The sequence below is a fragment of the Coregonus lavaretus genome (genome assembly GCF_964263955.1).
Source record: "Coregonus lavaretus genome assembly, chromosome: 8".
In the NCBI taxonomy this organism is placed as follows: Eukaryota; Metazoa; Chordata; class Actinopteri; order Salmoniformes; family Salmonidae; genus Coregonus; species Coregonus lavaretus.
Window position 1 is genome coordinate 31,786,301 of NC_139995.1, and position 22,029 is coordinate 31,808,329.

At 44.8% G+C, this 22,029-nt stretch overlaps 1 protein-coding gene across 1 annotated transcript in view; it reads right to left on the reverse strand.

The window, feature by feature from the left end:
* The window catches only part of LOC311134011 (uncharacterized protein), a gene marked incomplete at its 5' end in the record, with an annotated part of 137,760 nt that overhangs the window by 45,255 nt on the left and 70,476 nt on the right, over positions 1-22,029 (reverse strand). The window contains 27 exons of the mRNA XM_084167625.1: positions 197-256; positions 358-429; positions 4,798-4,851; positions 4,987-5,013; positions 5,870-5,983; positions 6,072-6,146; positions 6,256-6,309; positions 6,424-6,459; positions 6,892-6,963; positions 7,047-7,160; positions 7,262-7,306; positions 7,414-7,440; positions 8,025-8,200; positions 8,405-8,548; positions 15,254-15,380; positions 15,588-15,724; positions 15,997-16,146; positions 16,375-16,494; positions 16,692-16,838; positions 17,666-17,797; positions 18,110-18,256; positions 19,001-19,132; positions 19,371-19,514; positions 19,719-19,997; positions 21,016-21,138; positions 21,536-21,682; positions 21,779-21,904. Of these exons, the coding sequence (XP_084023751.1) occupies positions 197-256; positions 358-429; positions 4,798-4,851; positions 4,987-5,013; positions 5,870-5,983; positions 6,072-6,146; positions 6,256-6,309; positions 6,424-6,459; positions 6,892-6,963; positions 7,047-7,160; positions 7,262-7,306; positions 7,414-7,440; positions 8,025-8,200; positions 8,405-8,548; positions 15,254-15,380; positions 15,588-15,724; positions 15,997-16,146; positions 16,375-16,494; positions 16,692-16,838; positions 17,666-17,797; positions 18,110-18,256; positions 19,001-19,132; positions 19,371-19,514; positions 19,719-19,997; positions 21,016-21,138; positions 21,536-21,682; positions 21,779-21,904 (2,981 nt within the window). The remainder of the gene's footprint in view (positions 1-196; positions 257-357; positions 430-4,797; positions 4,852-4,986; positions 5,014-5,869; positions 5,984-6,071; positions 6,147-6,255; positions 6,310-6,423; positions 6,460-6,891; positions 6,964-7,046; positions 7,161-7,261; positions 7,307-7,413; positions 7,441-8,024; positions 8,201-8,404; positions 8,549-15,253; positions 15,381-15,587; positions 15,725-15,996; positions 16,147-16,374; positions 16,495-16,691; positions 16,839-17,665; positions 17,798-18,109; positions 18,257-19,000; positions 19,133-19,370; positions 19,515-19,718; positions 19,998-21,015; positions 21,139-21,535; positions 21,683-21,778; positions 21,905-22,029) is intronic.

Consider the following 22,029-nt stretch of genomic DNA (forward strand, 5'->3'; position numbering starts at 1 on the left):
CCATAATTTGCAAATAAATTCATAAAAAATCCTACAATGTGATTTTCTGGATTTTTTTTCTCATTTTGTCTGTCATAGTTGACGTGTACCTATGATGAAAATTACAGGCCTCTCTCATCTTTTTAAGTGGGAGAACTTACACAATTGGTGGCTGACTAAATACTTTTTTCCCCCACTGTATGTATGTGAGTCCTACCCGATCACCAGGCTCTCCTGCCTTCCCAGCTGGTCCTGGCAACCCCTCGGCACTCTCTCCCTGAAACATAAAAAAAAAAACTCAGTACACACTTTCTCTCTTTCACACACACACACACACACACACACACACACACACACACACACACACACAGTACCAACCTTGTCTCCTTTGGCTCCCTGTTGTCCTGTAAATCCTCTGGGACCTTGAGCTCCTGGGTTTCCATCAGACCCCTGAAACCAACAAAATACATAAATTATGGTAACCCACACACACACACACACCTAACACACACATCAAAACATAGACTCTCCTGAGTGGCGCAGTGGTCTAAGGCACTGCATCGCAGTGCAAACTGTGCCACTAGAGATCCTGGTTCGAATCCAGGCTCTGTCGCAGCCGGCCGCGACCGGGAGACCCATGGGGCGGCGCACAATTGGCCCAGCGTCGTCCAGGGTAGGGGAGGGAATGGCCGGCAGGGATGTAGCTCAGTTGATAGAGCATGGCGTTTGCAACGCCAGGGTTGTGGGTTCGATTCCCATGGGGGGCCAGTATATAAAAAATAAAAAAAGAATTTAAAAAAAATGTGTTCACTAACTGTAAGTCGCTCTGGATAAGAGCGTCTGCTAAATGACTAAAAAACATGTATAGGGCTGTGGCGGTCATGAAATGTCAGCCGGTAATGCAGATAACTGCCGGTCTCACAGTAATTGACTGTTAATTAACATCAAAATGTTTAGCATCTCCAGGCCTCCATGCATAGCCTACAAGCCACTGATGCGGATCTTTGGAATTTTTAAAAGTCTAATAAATCTATTTAATATAGCCTACACCATCAAAACAAATCCATTATTTAGTTTTTGCAGGTCTAAAGAAACATTATGATATGAAGAACAGATTAGCATATTCTGAGTCGTCCTTACAGTATGTTAGGCCCTGATCTGGCTATGCCATATGGCTGTGGGCTACACTAGTTAATTTAGCAGACAAGATTTCCTTATAAGTCTCGTAGCATTATTTTATATTATTTTATAGTAAGAAGAATACAATTGAACATAGATGAATAAAATAGAAATAGAACAACCTCAATTCGTCGGGGCATGGACTCTACAAGGTGTCGAAAGCATTCCACAGGGATGATGGCCCATGTGGACTCCAACGCTTCCCACAGTTGTGTCAAGTTGGCTGGATGTCTTTTGGGTGGTGGACCATTCTTGATACACACGGAAAACTGTTGAGCGTGAAAAACCCAGCAGCATTGCAGTTCTTGACACAAACCGGTGCACCTGGCACCTACTACCATACCCAGTTCAAAGGCACTTAAATATTTTGTCGTGCCCAATTACCCTCTAAATGACACACATACACAATCCATGTCTCAATTTTCTCAAGGCTTAAAATCCTTCTTTAACCTGACTCCTCCCCTTCATCTACACTGATTGAAGTGGATTTAACAAGTGACATCAATAAGGGATCATAGCTTTCACCTGGATTCACCTGGTCAGTCTATGTCATGGAAAGAGCAGGTGTTCATAATGTTTAGTACACTCAGTGTACAGTTGGAATACTTTTTTATTTAGAATGGCCCACAAAAAAAAAGCCTGCACTCGAATAGCGAATGGAGGAAGTGCTTCGAGCACTTACATTTTTAATATGCTAGGTGGGCTACACCATTTGTAAAGCGGATTAATGTGCTCAATTTTAAGAATTAAGCAATAAATATAGCAGCACGAGAAAGCTGGGATCCTCTTTGAAATAGTGGCCACACGTGATGACTGGGCTTATAAGAACACATGTTTCACTAGGCTCTGTAGGCTATGGGCTCTCCAACCCTTTTCAAGGGGTCCTAGGCCTATAGCAGGGTTCCCCAACTGGCGGCCCGTGGGCCGAATTTGGCCTGTGGGTGGTTTTATTTGGCCCCTCAAGTTTTATGAGCAAAACGATAAAATATGATTTCTTTATTTTTTATTGTTGCACATAAAAGACTGTAAAAACACCAGGAAATCAGCTGCAAGTAATTTTAATTTAAGAAATCTGTTCCCAAGTATTCCCACCCATAATAGATAGACATGATTGATTTGAAAAAGTAAAACAAAAATGCATTGCTGTTTCTTGCCTTAGAATGCATACGCTGGGCATCATTCACAAGTGATCATATTCTCACCCATCAGACTATTCTTAATTTAATCTAGTCTTTACATATACTAAATAATATATATGTGAAATTAGTTTTGATTTAGAATGGGCCATTATCATGCACCTGTCGAAACAGGGGCAGGGGAAAAAAAGACGTCATCCGTATGCACTTGAATAGCAAATAGAGGACACTTTTCCCGCGGTTCATTTTCATGCCAGCCAGGTAGGCTACTCCGGTTGTAAAGCAAAGCAATGTACAGTGAGGGAAAACATTATTTGATCCCCTGCTGATTTTGTACGTTTGCCCACTGAAAAAGAAATGATCAGTCTATAATTTTAATGGTAGGTTTATTTGAACAGTGAGAGACAGAATAACAACAAAAAAATTCAGAAAAAAGCATGTCAAAAATGTTATAAATTGATTTGCATTTTAATGAGGGAAATAAGTATTTGACCCCCTCTCAATCAGAAAGATTTCTGGCTCCCAAGTGTCTTTTATACGAGCTGAGATTAGGAGCACACTCTTAAAGGGAATGCTCCTAATCTCAGTTTGTTACCTGTATAAAAGACACCTGTCCACAGAAGCAATCAATCAATCAGATTCCAAACTCCACCATGGCCAAGTCCAAAGAGCTCTCCAAGGATGTCAGGGACAAGATTGTAGACCTACACAAGGCTGGAATGGGCTACAAGACCATCGCCAAGCTGCTTGGTGAGAAGGTGACAACAGTTGGTGCGATTATTCGCAAATGGAAGAAACACAAAAGACCTGTAAATCTCCCTCGGCCTGGGGCTCCATGCAAGATCTCACCTCGTGGAGTTGCAATGATCATGAGAACGGTGAGGAATCAGCCCAGAACTACACGGGAGGATCTTGTCAATGATCTCAAGGCAGCTGGGACCATAGTCACCAAGAAAACAATTGGTAACAGACTACGCCGTGAAGGACTGAAATCCTGCAGCGCCCGCAAGGTCCCCCTGCTCAAGAAAGCACATATACAGGCCCGTCTGAAGTTTGCCAATGAACATCTGAATGATTCAGAGGAGAACTGGGTGAAAGTGTTGTGGTCAGATGAGACCAAAATCGAGCTCTTTGGCATCAACTCAACTCAGCGTGTTTGGAGGAGGAAGAATGCTGCCTATGACCCCAAGAACACCATCCCCACCGTCAAACATGGAGGTGGAAACATTATGCTTTGGCTGTGTTTTTCTGCTAAGGGGACAGGACAACTTCACCACATCAAAGGGACGATGGACGGGGCCATATACCGTCAAATCTTGGGTGAGAACCTCCTTCCCTCAGCCAGGGCATTGAAAATGGGTCGTGGATGGGTATTCCAGCATGACAATGACCCAAAACACACAGCCAAGGCAACAAAGGAGTGGCTCAAGAAGAAGCACATTAAGGTCCTGGAGTGGCCTAGCCAGTCTCCAGACCTTAATCCCATAGAAAATCTGTGGAGGGAGCTGAAGGTTCGAGTTGCCAAACTTCAGCCTTGAAACCTTAATGACTTGGAGAAGATCTGCAAAGAGGAGTGGGACAAAATCCCTCCTGAGATGTGTGCAAACCTGGTGGCCAACTACAAGAAACGTCTGACCAGTGTGATTGCCAACAAGGGTTTTGCCACCAAGTACTAAGTCATGTTTTGCAGAGGGGTCAAATACTTATTTCCCTCATTCAAATGCAAATCAATTTATAACATTTTTGACATGCGTTTTTCTGGATTTTGTTGTTGTTATTCTGTCTCTCACTGTTCAAATAAACCTACCATTAAAATTATAGACTGATCATGTCTTTGTCAGTGGGCAAACGTACAAAATCAGCAGGGATCAAATACTTTTTTCCCTCACTGTACTTCATATTAGGAAACTTGAGGAATAAATATAGTAGGCCTAGCCAATAGAAAGCTGATGGGAACCTCCTTTTTTTAATAGAAAAACTATTTTCTCTCGCAATTGCATAGCATAGTCTATAGACATTTTGCGCAACATGGGCTTCCAGGAACAATTATTTCATTCCATGCATCAACCAACTATGAGGAGCTGGCTCTCGCTGCGCAACAGGTGATCCTATTCCGCTCAAACTCTGAATGCCAGGGCTCCCATGAAATGTTCGATTTGATTTTCGAACCATTTGCATTGATGTCATAGTGATTAGAGGGACAATAGAGGGCAGAGTACCAGGCCATTAGCGACTGGCCGTTAGCAAGTTTGGTAGGCTTCTCACGACCATCAGCAGCATCAGAGCACAGTTTTGGAGAAGCCTAGTTACTGTGACTCAACGGTCATGTCACGTGGAATTTGACTGTGGTCATGACTGGTGACTGCCGGTGTGGCGGTAATACGGTCAGCGTAGCAGCCCTAGACAGTATAATTATCACCCCAGAGATCTGCACGATACAAATGCAGACACACATACACAAAGACACACAAATGACACATGTCCAGTGATTGACAGATCTTACCGGTGATCCCTTCTCCCCCTTTACAGCCGAGCCACTGCCCACTCCTGGAGGTCCCTGTCAGCAGGACAGACAGACACACAGACAGAGAGAGATAAAAGAGATGTGACAATCATTATCCTCTTATCATTCTTACAGAGATATCTGCAATGAATCTACAAGACAAGCTGCGGACAGCACTGGATGACTCACCCTCTCGCCGGTGCTGCCCTTGTCTCCCTAAAAGGAGAGAGAGAGAGAGAGAGAGAGAGAGAGAGAGAGAGAGAGAGAGAGAGAGAGAGAGAGAGAGAGAGAGAGAGAGAGAGAGAGAGAGAGAGAGAGAGAGAGAGAGAGAGAGAGAGAGAGAAAGGAATGATTAGTGATTGAGCTTTGTTGTTCCGCAGACACTGTCATACATCCCAGTATAGGAATACATTTGACTCCCAGACACGCACACACACACACACACACGCACACGCACACGCACACATGCACACTGACTGTCTACTGCACTATGACGAAACATCAAGGCCTCTCTAAGTCTGAAGATACTGGTTGTCATGGAAACCGATGGAAGGGCATGATCAGGTGGAAAATTATACAGAGGAGGATGACAGAGATATTAAAAGAGAGAGAAAGGTTCGTAAGGTCACTCTTATACATCTCAACAGAACCAATCATTTTTAGATGACACATGGAAAGAACATAGAAATCTAATCTAATCTAATCATGTTTTCGTTTCCCACATTATCATATCACAGACAGACTGTTGGGGGTTATTCTCAAGGTTAGGATATATTTTAAAAGAGGAAGTAAACGATGTATGAACATCCCTCACAGCACTTCCATCACACGAAGTTCGAACAATCTAGCACTTTTGAAAAGGGGGCATGTTTTTGGGAGCAACTTGAATTGAACCTGAACTGATGAGGTGCCTGCGAAATGAGTAACAACTCTCTTCCAACCCCATGTGTCCACTCTTGATATTCACAGTATACATACAGGTTACAGGCTACTTTAATTAGTGTCTTTCTCCCCAATGTGGTCTGTTCACTAGTTAGTGTATCGAGGGCCAGACCAGACCAGGGTAACTGACCTTGATGGAGATGCCAGGGGTGCCTGGTATCCCGGGGCGACCGTCTTGTCCTGGGGTCCCTGCAGGTCCCACAAAGCCCTTGGCCCCGTCAGTTCCTGGACGCCCTGCGGTACCCTGGGTAACAGAGAAAATATAATTCATCATCACTAAGAATTCATTCAACTGAAGAGAATATCTGGCTGTGTGTGTGTGTCTGTCTCACTGGTATTCCTGGGATCCCTGGTTCTCCTTTCCTCCCAGGCAGACCTCCTCCTGAAACAGCCGACCCTGGCTCACCCTGGAACACCAGCAAAGAACCAGCTTAGTGAACATCGAACATACAAACAGCAGATGGGATGACATACAACGTATAGTGTACTGAGGATAAAGAGGTGTACTGTACTCACCCTGTCGCCCCTGTCACCCTTTGTCCCTGGTGCTCCTTTAACCCCAGGATCACCCTGCCACAGAGAAAACATAAAAAATCTAACTTGATAATACAACAACACACATACTGTAAACACACACATAAGTGCTAGATACAGATCACATAGGCATTGCTGAGGGATACTTACAGGATCTCCTCTGATACCCGGTAGCCCCTGTGAACCCTGAAAAAGACAAAATAGCAAAACATCTGTTGTTAAACCACGTCTAAAGCAAGTTGGACCAACTCAGCGGCATTGTTGTTAGAGTGTCCGCCCTGAGATTAAAAGGTTGGGGGTTCAATCCCTGGTCGAGTCATTCCAATAGCTCAAAAAAATTGAACCAGCTGCTCTCTCTGCTTGGCACTCAGCATTAAGGAGATGGATTGGAAGAGAGTTGTTACTGCGATAGACTAGCGTCCTGTCCAGGGGGTGTGCTGCCTCACGCTACAGAAACAGGAGATAGGCTCCTGCTCCTATGAGCCGTTCTGGCTTGCACAAAGCTTACTTGGCCATTTACAACTTATAAGAACATCAGGATAACAACATGTGTTATTGGGTTTTATATTAACACATTGGGACTGGCCCTGGCTGTGATTGTGGTCCCTGACTACTCACCGGTACTCCTGCAGGGCCCGGGGTCCCTGGTCGCCCTGGCAACCCTGGACCCCCATCCAGACCAGGAAAACCCTGAAGAGAGAACAACAGTAAATACAGCAGAACAGTACAACAGTACTAGTGTTGAGTATAAGTGTTTATGTGTATGTACTCACCCTCTCCCCCTTCTCCCCTCTGACCCCAACTGAGGGGGCCTCACTCCCGCCAGGCAGACCCTGTCGCCCCTCAGGCCCCCTGGGGCCCTCCCTGCCAGGCAAACCATCACGACCCTGGAACACACACACACAATTAAATATCTCAGTGAATGATAAGTAGACGCTAATGTTTGAGCTACCAGTTACAGATCAATATTCAGTGGTGAAGGACTCACCGGCTCTCCTTTGCGTCCGTCAGTACCGTCTCTTCCTCTCTCTCCCTGTAGCAGAGGGTCAGTAACTTTTCAGGAAAACTGATACAACTACTGACCATAGAGCTTCCAAGACCACATTACAGAGCATGGTATTAAAACCATTCAATTGTTACCTTTTCTCCTCGCTCCCCCCGATCACCCTAGAGAGAGTAAAATGAACAGATATGAGCGAGAGCAGGGCAAAGAGGGAAAGAGGGATGAAAAGGAGAGCACACACAAGTTGAAAGGAATGGTGATAGTGTAATGATGGCTGTGGATGGATGAGGAACAGTACAGTAACTCACCCGAGGACACTGTATGGTACACGGCTCTGCCACTGGGCCCTGATATAGAAAACAACAACATACACACTAAGACCCAGAGCACTCCACCATATTCGTCCTCTGTAGCTCAATTGGTAGAGCATGGCGCTTGTAACGCCAGGGTAGTGGGTTCGATCCGCGGGACCACCCATACGTAAAAATGTATGCGCACATGACTGTAAGTCGCTTTGGATAAAAGCGTCTTCTAAATGGCATATTATTATATTATTATTATTATTGTTGTCACTGAGTCCCTGGCAATGATTCACTGACTGACTGGGAGAGCGTACATTGACAGCATTGACAGCAATATCATGGGATATACAGGATGGTCCGTCTTCTAATCTCTCTCTCTCTTTTTCTCTCTCTCTCTCTCTCTCGCTCACCTCACCTCCCCACCACCTTTTCCCCTCTTATCTCACCCCTCCCTCTGGTATCCTGGCGACGCCACACAGCAGGTCAGCCAGGTCGGCGTGCAGGGTGCCAAGCTGGGTGGCATCACGAGCATATAGGAGGTTCTGGGTGCTGCCATCTGTCACCGCCTGGCGCAGTTCCTCAGAGTCCGCTCGACCTATACCCACCGCCAGCACTGTCACACCTGATAGACACACACACATGGTCATGGAAATATTGGGAATTGTATTTATTTATTTATTGTACAACATTTTAGTTTAAAACATAGTGAGTGACAAGGGACTGTGGGGATAAAAATTATTGTAGCAGATTTCATTAGGTAGAGATGTGCAGGTGCTGTATATCTGCTTGTGTGTTAGTGCTTTCTATACAGTCTGTGTGAGGCTACCTGAGGCTTTGACAGCACTCGCTGGGACAGTGACGTTGTCGGACGATTTTCTGTCTGCAATGATCACCACCACGCCAGGAACTCTTGGTCTACGACCAGCTGTGGGGCTGAGAAGGAACTGTCTTGTGAACGTCACCGCCTGGCCTGCAGGGAGAGAGACACAGTTACATATCATTACACACACGCACTCCACGGTTTCCGTTAGCCGGTAATTGGCGGCTTCGGGCCGATAAAATAAATGAAAAGCTGATAAATAAAATTGCAGCTGGCCAAATTGTCCGGGGCTGCCATGCTGCTGAGTAGAGAGAGAGAGAGAGCGAGAGAGAGAAAGAGAGAGAGAGAGAGAGAGAGAGAGAGAGAGAGAGACAGAGGAGCCTTGGCCAAGGCTACTGTTGATTGCGAAGATGGAGGCCTTTTCATTGAAGTGAAACAAAAGTTTGAGCGTATGCCTATAGTGAAAAGCCTACAAGGCAGGGCTCCAGACTGTGACCAACTAATTTGTTCAATAACATCTCAGTAGTCTATTACACTTTTTAATAAAGCACTGTGAATTACTTGGTCCGACCAAATGATGGGCTGGTGCCACCAACTGAAAGAATTAGTGGCACCAGTGCCAACAGGGGAACATGTTAGTCTAGAGCTCTGTTACAAGGGGAATGTCCTCTGTATGGACAATTGTTAATATTGTAGTGGACAAAGATGAGAAGAATGTTGGTGCGGTCAAATGCAGGCTACTGTGCAACTCACTATTCGAGTAGGATGCAATTTTGGAACTTTAATGTATTTATTTACAATAATTTGTTTTATCATTATTATTATTGTCTGTTATTGTTATTATTGTAGGCCTATTTATTAATCTAAACCAGTTCTTTAAATATGCAAAACATGTTTTGTTTCATTCTGTTGAGACATTTTCATTGGCTAAATTAAATTAAATTTGTCTTTTTAATTGTGTGCTCCATATTTAGTGTAAAATTAGTGTAAAATAGTTTATAAGGAGGCCTGTTGTAAAATAAATATAATCAGCCCATTGCACTCATTTGTTGGGTATGGTAGACATTAGCCTTTCTTGGTAATTGCTGCAATATAGCCTGTTCAAAACTTTTGTGAAGGTTTAAACCAGTATTTTGTTTGATTCTGTTGAGCCATTTTCTTTCGCCGAATTAAGTTGCAACTGTAATGTTGTGTTTGCCGCAATATAATATCCTGCTCGTATTTTCCCTATAAACAATGGCTTGATTTACTTTTGCTATTACCCTAATAGAGTTGAGAAACTTTTGTGAAGGTTTGCTGTGGTGTGGTTATTAGCCTATTATACTGCAGGCCTATGATATGAAGGCAGTGCGCACCGGTGCTCCAACTGACTCCGACATTAAGAAGAATGTTTTAGGCCTACCAGAGTTACTACTATAATGTAACAATATAATGCTTATCTTTATAAAAAAATATTTGAATAGAAAATGAACGAAAAGGCCTCCTTCTGTACACCTAAAGTATAGCCTATCTGACAAGTATAAAGAAATTAATGTTGGTATCGCATGCCACCGACATATCTGTGGGGCTAGGCCTAGGCTTCTCCTCCTTAATATATATATATATATTTTTTAATATGAATATAATACAGTGGACACCTAAGCCTGATTCAGAGGGGTTGGGTTAAATGCGGAAGACACATTTCAGTTGAATGCATTCAGTTGTACAACTGACTAGGTATCCCCTTTTCCCTTTCCCTATAGGCCAATGCACACAATTCCCTGCAGCATTTAGTGCTCAAATCTGGGACAGCTGAACCTTGAGGTGAACAATTACAATTGAAGTCGGAAGTTTACATACACTTAGGTTGGAGTCATTAAAACTAATTTTTCAACCACTCCACAAATGTCTTGTTAACAAACTATAGTTTTGGCAAGTCGGTTAGGACATCTACTTTGTGCATGACACAAAACAATTGTTTACAGACAGATTATTTCACATATAATTCACTGTATCAGTGGGTCAGAAGTTTACATACACTAAGTTGACTGTGCCTTTCAACAGCTTGGAAAATTACAGAAAATGATGTCATGGCTTTAGAAGCTTCTGATAGGCTAATTGACATCATTTGAGTCAATTGGAGGTGTACCTGTGGATGTATTTCAAGGCCTACCTTCAAACTCAGTGCATCTTTGCTTGACATCATGGGAAAATCAAAAGAAATCAGCCAAGACCTCAGAAAAAACATTGTAGAACTCCACAAGTCTGGTTCATCCTTGGGAGCAATTTCCAAACGCCTGAAGGTACCACGTTCATCTGTACAAACAATAGTACGCAAGTATAAACACCATGGGACCACGCAGCCGTCATACCGCTCAGGAAGGAGACGCGTTCTGTCTCCTAGAGATGAACGTACTTTGGTGCGAAAAGTGCAAATCAATCCCAGAACAACAGCAAAGGACCTTGTGAAGATGCTGGAGGAAACAGGTACAAAAGTATCTATATCCACAGTAAAACGAGTCCTATATCGACATAACCTGAAAGGCCGCTCAGCAGGAAGAAGCCACTGCTCCAAAACTGCCATAAAAAAGCCACTCTACGGTTTGCAACTGCACATGGGGACAAAAATCATACTTTTTGGAGAACTGTCCTCTGGTCTGATGAAACAAAAATAGAACTATTTGGCCATAATGACCATTGTTATGTTTGGAGGAAAAAGGGGGATGCTTGCAAGCTGAAGAACACCATCCCAAACGTGAAGCACGGGGGTGGCAGCATCATGCTGTGGGGGTGCTTTGCTGCAGGAGGGACTGGTGCACTTCACAAAATAGATGGCATCATGAGGAAGGAAAATGATGTGGATATATTGAAGCAACATCTCAATACATCAGTCAGGAAGTTAAAGCTTGGTCGCAAATGGATCTTCCAAATGGACAATGACCCCAAGCATACAGTGAGGGAAAAAAGTATTTGATCCCCTGCTAATTTTGTACGTTTGCACACTTTTGTACGTTTGCCCACATCAACAGCATTATCCCAGAAACCCTAGACCCACTCCAATTTGCATACCGCCCCAACAGATCCACAGATGATGCAATCTCTATTGCACTCCACACTGCCCTTTCCCACCTGGACAAGAGGAACACCTACGTGAGAATGCTATTCATTGACTACAGCTCAGCATTCAACACCATAGTGCCCTCTAAGCTCATCACTAAGCTAAGGATCCTGGGACTAAACACCTCCCTCTGCAACTGGATCCTGGACTTCCTGACGGGCCGCCCCCAGGTGGTAAGGGTAGGTAACAACACATTTGCCACACTGATCCTCAACACGGGGGCCCCTCAAGGGTGCATGCTCAGTCCCCTCCTATACTCTCTGTTCACCCATGACTGCATGGCCAGGCACGACTCCAACACCATCATTAAGTTTGCCGACGACACAACAGTGGTAGGCCTGATCACCGACAACGATGAGACAGCCTATAGGGAGGAGGTCAGAGACCTGGCCGTGTGGTGCCAGGACAACAACCTCTCCCTCAACGTGACCAAGACAAAGGAGATGATTGTGGACTACAGGAAAAAAAAGAGGACTGAGCACGCCCCCATTCTCATCGACGGGGCTGTAGTGGAACAGGTTGAGAGCTTCAAGTTCCTTGGTGTCCACATCACCAACGAACTATCATGGTCCAAACACACCAAGACAGTCGTGAAGAGGGCACGACAAAGCCTATTCCCCCTCAGGAGACTGAAAAGATTTGGCATGGGTCCTCAGATCCTCAAAAAATTATACAGCTGCACCATCGAGGGCATCCTGACTGGTTGCATCACCTCCTGGTATGGCAACTGCTTGGCCTCCGACCGCAAGGCACTACAGAGGGTAGTGCGTACGGCCCAGTACATCACTGGGGCCAAGCTTCCTGCCATCCAGGACCTCTATACCAGGCGGTGTCAGAGGAAGGCCCTCAAAATTGTCAAAGACTCCAGCCACCCTAGTCATAGACTGTTCTCTCTGCTACCGCACGGCAAGCGGTACCGGAGTGCCAAGTCTAGGTCCAAAAGACTTCTCAACAGCTTCTACCCCCAAGCCATAAGACTCCTGAACAGCTAATCATGGCTGCCCGGACTATTTGCACTGCCCCCCCACCCCATCCTTTTTACGCTGCTGCTACTCTGTTAATTATTTATGCATAGTCACTTTAACTCTACCCACATGTACATATTACCTCAACTACCTCAACTAGCCGGTGCCCCCGCAAATTGACTCTGCAACCGTACCCCCCTGTATATATAGCCTCCCTACTGTTATTTTATTTTACTTCTGCTCTTTTTTTTCTCAACACTTTTTTTTGTTGTTGGTTTATTTGTACTTTTTTTGTTAAAAATAAATGCACTGTTGGTTAAGGGCTGTAAGTAAGCATTTCACTGTAATGTCTGCACCTGTTGTATTCGGCGCATGTGACCAATAAAATGTGATTTGATTTGATTTGATCATTTTAATGGTAGGTTTATTTGAACAATGAGAGACAGAATAACAACAAAAAAATAAAAAATAAACGCATGTCAAAAATGTTATAAATTGATTTGCATTTTAATGAGGGAAATAAGTATTTGACCCCTCTGCAAAACATTACTTAGTACTTGGTGGCAAAACCCTTGTTGACAATCAAAGAGTTCAGACATCTCAGGAGGGATTTTGTCCCACTCCTCTTTGCAGATCTTCTCCAAGTCATTAAGGTTTCGAGCCTGACGTTTGGCAACTCGAACCTTCAGCTCCCTCCAGATATTTTCTATGGGATTAAGGTCTGGAGACTGGCTAGGCCACTCCAGGACCTTAATGTGCTTCTTCTTGAGCCACTCCTTTGTTGCCTTGGCTGTGTGTTTTGGGTCATTGTCATGCTGGAATACCCTTCCACGACCCAATTTCAATGCCCTGGCTGAGGGAAGGATGTTCTCACCCAAGATTTGACGGTACATGGCCCAGTCCATCGTCCCTTTGATGCGGTGAAGTTGTCCTGTCCCCTTAGCAGAAAAACACCCCCAAAGCATAATGTTTCCACCTCCGTGTTTGACGGTGGGGATGGTGTTCTTGGGGTCATAGGCAGCATTCCTCTTCCTCCAAACACGGCGAGTTGAGTTGATGCCAAAGAGCTCGATTTTGGTCTCATCTGACTACAACACTTTCACCCAGTTCTCCTCTGAATCATTCAGATGTTCATTGGCAAACTTCAGAAGGGCATTTATATGTGCTTTCTTGAGCAGAGGGACCTTGCGGGCGCTGCAGGATTTCAGTCCTTCACGGCGTAGTGTGTTACCAATTGTTTTCTTGGTGACTATGGTCACAGCTGCCTTGAGGTCATTGACAAGATTCTCCCGTGTAGTTCTGGGCTGATTCCTCACCATTCTCATGATCATTGCAACTCCACGAGGTGAGATCTTGCATGGAGCCACAGGCCAAGGGAGATTGACAGTTATTTTGTGTTTCTTCCACTTGTGAATAATCGCACCAACTGTTGTCACTTTTTCACCAAGCTGCTTGGCGATGGTTTTGTAGCCCATTCCAACCTTGTGTACGTCTACAATCTTGTCCCTGACATCCTTGGAGAGCTCTTTGGTCTTGGCCATGGTGGAGAGTTTGGAATTTGATTGATTGATAGCTTCTTTGGACAGGTGTATTTTATACAGGTAACATACTGAGATTAGGAGCACTCCCTTTAAGAGTGTTCTCCTAATCTCAGCTCGTTACCTGTATAAAAGACACCTGGGAGCCAGAAATCTTTCTGATTGAGAGGGGGTCAAATACTTATTTCCTTCATTAAAATGCAAATCAATTTATAACATTTTTGACATGCGTTTTTCTGGATTTTGTTGTTGTTATTCTGTCTCTCACTGTTCAAATAAACCTACCATTAAAATTATAGACTGATCATTTCTTTGTCAGTGGGCAAACATACAAAATCAGCAGGGGATCAAATATTTTTTTCCCTCACTGTACTTCCAAAGTTGTTGCAAAATGGCTTAAGGACAACAAAGTCATGGTATTGGAGTGGCCATCACAAAGCCCTGACCTCAATCCTATAGAAAATGTGTGGGCAGAACTGAAAAAGCGTGTGCGAGCAAGGAGGCCTACAAACCTGACTCAGTTACACCAGCTCTGTCAGGAGGAATGGGCCAAAATTCACCCAACTTATTGTGGGAAGCTTGTGGAAGGCTACCCGAAACGTTTGACCCAAGTTAAACAATTTAAAGGCAATGCTACCAAATACTAATTAAGTGTATGTACATTTCTGACCCACTGGGAATGTGATGAAACAAATAAAAGCTGAAATAAATCATTCTCTCTACTATTATTCTGACATTTCACATTCTTAAAATGAAGTGGTGATCCTAAATGACCTAAGACAGGGAATTTTTACTAGGATTAAATGTCAGGAATTGTGAAAAACTGAGTTTAAATGTATTTGGCTAAGGTGTATGTAAACTTCAGACTTCAACTGTATTCTTTACAAGCATTTCGCTACACTCGCAATCTGTTAAATATGTGTGTGCGACCAATACAATTTGATTTGATTTATTGTTTTTAGACAAAAAAACAATAGGCTATAAAGCTGTGTATATGCTACACATCAGAACACAAGGAATAGTGTTTTTGTAATTAGTGAGGCCTATAGGTTGTTTTTAAGGACATGTAAATGTGGATCATTTAGCCAATATGGGTGGATGGCCTAATGGGTTATGCACCCAATGCATATGGATGACCGGTAAATGTATCAAATGTCCGATAAATTAAATATTTCCGGGTCACTTGTCCGGTGGAACATTTTCCTAATGGAAACCCTGACACACACACACAGGTACGTATAAAACACACACACACCTAGAGCATTCCCTGGGCCGTCTTCAAAAGGCGTGGACAGGATCTCCTGAAGCAGCGTCTCACTGTTGCTATGGCGATTGAGCAGGAACCAGACCTTGGGCCGGGCGCTGTACACTACAATCCCCATCTGGAGGGGACAGGAAGTACAGAGTATAACACCACACCACAGAATCACATCACAAAAGTACACCAGAAGCCAACACACAGATGCCTGGGCCTTTCACAAAGCGTCTCAGAGTAGGAGCACTCATCTAGGATCAGGTCCCAACCCCCCCCCCCGCGTCTTATTCATTATGATCTAAAAGGCTAAACTGATCCTAGACCACTCCAGTACCTGTGAGTCCTGGGCTCCGATGGTGGTGAGGGAGCCGGCAGCGCTGGTCAGTAGGGAGAGTAGGGGCTCAACCAGGCTGGTCCGATCCCTGGAGGCTGGAACCAGGAACACCACGTCCAGACGACCACCTACACACACTGAGGACATAGAGAGAGAGAGAGAGAGAGAGAGAGAGAGAGAGAGAGAGAGAGAGAGAGAGAGAGAGAGAGAGAGAGAGAGAGAGAGAGAGAGAGAGAGAGAGAGAGAGAGAGAGAGAGAGAGAGAAAGAGAGGTCGCAGAATATTGAGTTGGGCTGGTTCCTCTTAGACTGGCAAAGAAACGTTTGGGGAAGAAATGTCACAGTGCAGAAATGTTTAGAAACGAGTAGTTTAAGGGATTCAGGGACCGGTATGTGAACTGTCAGTTTTACCAGTCCGTTCGTCCAGTGAGGTCTCAGGGCCAACCTCCCTCTGGAAGCTAGGCTGCAGGGTGAAGCGGTACCTCAGGCCCAGACGCAGCCCTGTCACCCTGTAGGAGCTGGATGTCCCAGGCAGAGGGATGGACTGACCCAGACCAGTGTCTGTTTAGAGAACACGCACACAGACACACACACACACACACACACACACACACACACACATATGGATGCAAGCAAGCAAGCACGAACACACAAACCCACACGCACACGCACACACACACACACACACACACACACACACACACACACACACAGACAGACAAAGATTACAGATCAACCTTTCAATGTGCAACATAGTCAATAAACGACTAAATTTGACCCCAGTGTTACCCCTCTCCTCTCTCCAGCGCAGGACGTATCCGGTGGCACCAGTCAATGGAACCCAGCCCAACAACACAGAATTCTGGGTAACCTCCATAGCACGCAGACCCCTTACAGGCTGTAAGGGAGCTGAGGGGAGGAGAGGAGAGAAGAAAGGGATCAGTAAAGGAGATAGATACTGTATGTGAGTGACTACAGTGAGTGACTGGTTATAGCCTGTTACTAGGGCCAAGAGTTTTTCTTGGTCAGGTCACATGGTCAGGAAACTCCTGTCCCTAACTATAGTGAATGAAAGGAGAGGAGATGGTGTTGACAGAGAAGTGTACCTGTGGAGGCAGTGATAGTGACAGCTTGACTCTCTCTGTCCCTGAAGATGGCAGCCAGCCTCACAGTGTAGCTCACCCCAGGCCGCAGACCATCCAGGTCAAACGAGGTTGCATCTCTACCTATCAGACGGCTCGATTCAGACTCACCTGCATGGAACCAGTAGAGAATATAATGAAACAGTAAAAAATATTACATGCAACAAAACAAATGTGCACAAAAATATGTTCGGATGCGCATTTTAGTTATGTGTATGTATCTGTGTATGTATCTGTGTGTGTGTATCTGTGTATGTATCTGTGTATGTATCTGTGTATTTATCAGTTGTCAGAGCACCTTACCGATCACTGCACCTGTACACAGCCCATCTGAAATTAGCCCGCCCAACTACCTCATCCCTATATTGTTATTTATTTTGCTCATTTGTACCCCAGTATCTCTATTTGCACATCATCTCTTGCACATCTATCATTCCAGTGTTAATACTAATTTGTAATTATTTTGCACTATAGCCTATTTATTGCCTTACCTCCATAACTTGCTACATTTGCACACACTGTATATATATTTATTTCTGTTGTATTTTTGACTTTGTTTTGTTTTACCCCATATGTAACTCTGTGTTGTTGTTTTTATCGCTCTGCTTTGCTTTATCTTGGCCAGGTCGCAGTTGTAAATGAGAACTTGTTCTCAACTGGTTTACCTGGTTAAATAAAGGTGAAATAAAATAAATAAATAAAAAATCTGTGTGTGTTTCTGTGTATTTATCTCTGTGTGTGTGTATCTGTGTATTTATCTGTGTGTATCTGTGTATTTATCTGTGTGTGTATCTGTGTATGTATCTCTGTGTGTATCTATGTATGTATCTGTGTGTGTATCTATGTATGTATATGTGTGTGTATCTGTGTATGTATCTGTGTGTTTATCTATGTATGTATCTGTGTGTGTATCTGTGTACGTATCTGTGTGTGTTTACCCAGGGCTGATCTCCAGTAGATGCGGTACCCTGTCACCCCGGCCATCCCTCTCCAGACCAGTCGCAGCACCCCTGGGGTAGCCGCCAGCACTCTGACCCCTTCCACACGGTCTACAGCAGCAGGTTCCCCTGCTACACACACACACACACACACACAATGAGAATACTGGAAGATGAAATACAGTACAAAGCAGTAACCCATCAAAACACTACATACAGTATAATACTACAGGAAAGATACAGTACTATGGGACATAATACTAGATAGCAGGGTTGGGGTCAAATCCATTTCAAGTACACTGAAATTCCAATTAGTTTACTTTCTGAATTGACATAGTACTACAGAAAAGTTACACCTTCCAATGTTTTCATATCCATTCTAATCAAACAGAGGAACATGTTACCGCACAGTCTCTATTCTTTAAGGATGTAGTTGTCACTCACGTGTGGTGACTCTGACAGAGACCGGGGTTCCCTGTCTGTTCTGGACCAGGGCCATGACCTGCACCTCGTACTGAGCTCCCGGGTCCAGCTGCTCCAGGTCCACCGCTGTCAGGTCACCACCCACCAGCTGGCTCCTCTCCTCTCCACCTACACCAATACAGAAGGGGCAGTGGTGAGTGGTCTGGCACAAAATGGCTGCCATGTTTCATTAATATATGTTAAAGCCCCAGTGCAGTCAAAAACGTGATTTTCCTGTGTTTGATATATTTTCCACACTATGAGGTTGGAATAATACTGTGAAATTGTGAAAACTATGGTAATGCCCTTTTAGTGTAAGAGCTATTTGAAAAGACCGCCTGAAATTTCAACCTGTTTTGGTGGGATGGAGTTTTGGCCTTCCATGGTGACATCACCATGCGGTAAATTAGTTAATAGACCAGGGATGGGCAACTGACGGCCCGCGGACCAATTTCGTAGGCCTGTGGCCCCCACCCCCATCAAAGTTACCCATCCCTGTAACAGACCAATAAGAAAGAGAGTTCCAAACCTCTCTGCCAATAACAGCTAATTTTCAGTTTTCCCCTCCCTCACAGACCACTCCAAGGCAGTCCTAGCAAAATTCTTGCTTGAGAATTTTCCCATTGCTAAGAAGCAATTTTGGTTTATTTTTAACAATTTTAATTGAAAACAATCACAGTAAGGTACTTAATTGTTAGCCAGAAATTATTTGATATTGAGATAAAAACGTCTGCATTGGACCTTTAAGTGTGAATGGTGTAAATAAAGGTTCATATATTAAAAATTAGCTATGGATACTACACTGTTGAATCATGAACTATCAGGGGAATATCATTCAGATTTCAAAACTTTTTAGAGCAGGAAAACTCTCACCATCAATTCGCTTCCAAGATACACGATAGGCTGTTGCTCCCTGCACGCCCACCCATGTTACCCTGACGACCTCACCAGGGGACTCCCGGACTTGGAGTGAGGTCACTGTTCCCACCACACCCTGGTCTGGCGCTGTGGACAGAGAGATGGAAGATTTCAGTCACCAATTTACAAGCACTGTTTATATGATAGGATAGCACTCATTTCATTCAATCATTCCTTAAATTAACGTGAGTGCAAGGAGTGAGGGCAAGGTGAAGCTGTTACCATATTGTTGCCAGCTAACCAACTCATTTAAATGTTCTAGGGGCTATCAAGAAGAAAAAGGGTAGAGGTTAGGGGTCAATTTGGAAATTGATTGATTGCATACCTGTTCTGGTGTTCAGGGAGGCGGGGCGTCCTTCTCGAGAGCCAATCAGTGAGGAGACTGACACCCGGTAGGAGGAGTCTTCCTGAAGGCTGTTGATGGTGACGGAAGTGACATCAGCGGCTACTGTGCGGGAGGACTCCACTCCTGTAGTGAGATAGGTTCAGGTAGAGAGGAGAATGCTACTGGGGATTGCTACTACTGTACTACTAGACTACAGCAACCACTAGACAATCCCTATAAAATGTGTTCTTTGAGCCTTAATGTGCTTTGAGACCTAAGGTACGGATCCATAGGAATGTAGTTTATACGTCAGATGACATCCATATAATTTATTGGAACCACGCCTACCTTCTCTACTGCGCCAGGTAATCTTGTAGCCAGTTGCCCTGGAGACGGGTGACCATGTGATGCGTATCGTCTGAGAGGTGACATCAACGATGCGCAGGCCGCTAACCGTGCTTGAGCTTGAGCCGTTGTTCCCATTGGTCCTGGCCGAGAGGGTGACCACTTCCCCGATGCGTTGACCAATCACAGCCCCCACGCCCAGGACCACAGCCTCGTCTGGCTGCAGCCCCTCCACCGTGTAGGACGAGGCCTCTGGTCCCAGAACACGGGACTGCTCTGCATCTAGGAGAGATACACACTGTTATAGACACACACACTGGGACTGCTCTGCATCTAGGAGAGATACACACTGTTATAGACACACACACTGGGACTGCTCTGCATCTAGGAGAGATACACACTGTTATAGACACACACACTGGGACTGCTCTGCATCTAGGAGAGATACACACTGTTATAGACACACACACTGGGACTGCTCAGCATCTAGGAGAGATACACACTGTTATAGACACACACACTGGGACTGCTCTGCATCTAGGAGAGATACACACTGTTATAGACACACACACTGGGACTGCTCTGCATCTAGGAGAGATACACACTGTTATAGACACACACACTGGGACTGCTCTGCATCTAGGAGAGATACACACTGTTATAGACACACACACTGGGACTGCTCTGCATCTAGGAGAGATACACACTGTTATAGACACACACACTGGGACTGCTCTGCATCTAGGAGAGATACACACTGTTATAGACACACACACTGGGACTGCTCTGCATCTAGGAGAGATACACACTGTTATAGACACACACACTGGGACTGCTCTGCATCTAGGAGAGATACACACTGTTATAGACACACACACTGGGACTGCTCTGCATCTAGGAGAGATACACACTGTTATAGACACACACACTGGGACTGCTCTGCATCTAGGAGAGATACACACTGTTATAGACACACACACTGGGACTGCTCTGCATCTAGGAGAGATACACACTGTTATAGACACACACACTGGGACTGCTCTGCATCTAGGAGAGATACACACTGTTATAGACACACACACTGGGACTGCTCTGCATCTAGGAGAGATACACACTGTTATAGACTCACACACTGGGACTGCTCTGCATCTAAATGAGAGGATGAGAGAGACAGTAACACATACATACAAAAATAGGGACTGCTGCTATAATTATGTTTATCATAACATGTAAAATAATTGTATTTCTGAGGACTATTTTATCACAATATCATTCCAATCATAATTCAGTTGACACTTACTGTTGCCTTGTCTCCAAGTGACCCTGTACCCTGTTGCCCCCAAAACCCCTGTCCAGGCGATTCGGAGTCGCCGACCATTGATATTTGTCACACGTAGGTTGGTCACTTTCCCCAATGCTTGTTCTGAAATCATACATCAATAAGAACATTGCAGTTCAGTAGACAACCAAACATTTCTAATTATCAATATCAAACATTTATTTCCCATTTTAAAACATTTTGCCGTTTCATGCCTACTAAACACGGCCCAGGTGTACTGTCCTGTACCTCCACACTAGCCCACAGGCCCTCTTCTGTCATCTCTGCCTGGGCTTGCCTCAGCTCACCTCTCCTCAGTATCTCTATTCACCACCCATTCACATGGATATTCAGCTGGCAGCCATTCATCACACAGCAGACCACTGTTTACCAAACTGGCAAACACACTGCAGCCCTGAGCCAAGATCTGCACCCATTCAATCTATCCACATCCTCTCTCAGACAGGCTGGAGCAAGCAGTAGCATACAATGTGTGTGTCACCTGCTTTGATGTAAACAGTGACCGGGTCCCCCTCGCTGTCTCCCACCACAGCTGTCACGCTGACCCCATAAGACACGCCCTCCGTCAGATCCCTAAGGTCAAGGGTCGTCTGGCTTCCAGGGATACTGCGGGTTTCCTCTGTTTGCGCTATAAGTACAGAGTGTTAACACCTATGTGACCTCTGATCTAAAATAGTGCACTATATAGGGAGGGAATAGGGTGTCATTTGAGACATGCCCTTACCTTCGGTATTGACCATGAGGATACGGTACTGTGTTGCCCCGGCAACCCCTGTCCATCCCAGTCGCACAGTGCTGCCCAGGGACTCTACCACTCGCAGGTTGGACACCCTCCCCACCTGCTGTTCCACTGTACGGGGGGGGGTCCAGTAAAATAGTAGTGAATAAAGTAAAAGATACAAATAATTGATTGTCTTTACAACAACAAAAAAGACACTAGCTAAAACATAAAAGGGGGGTGCCTGCCCCTATCTC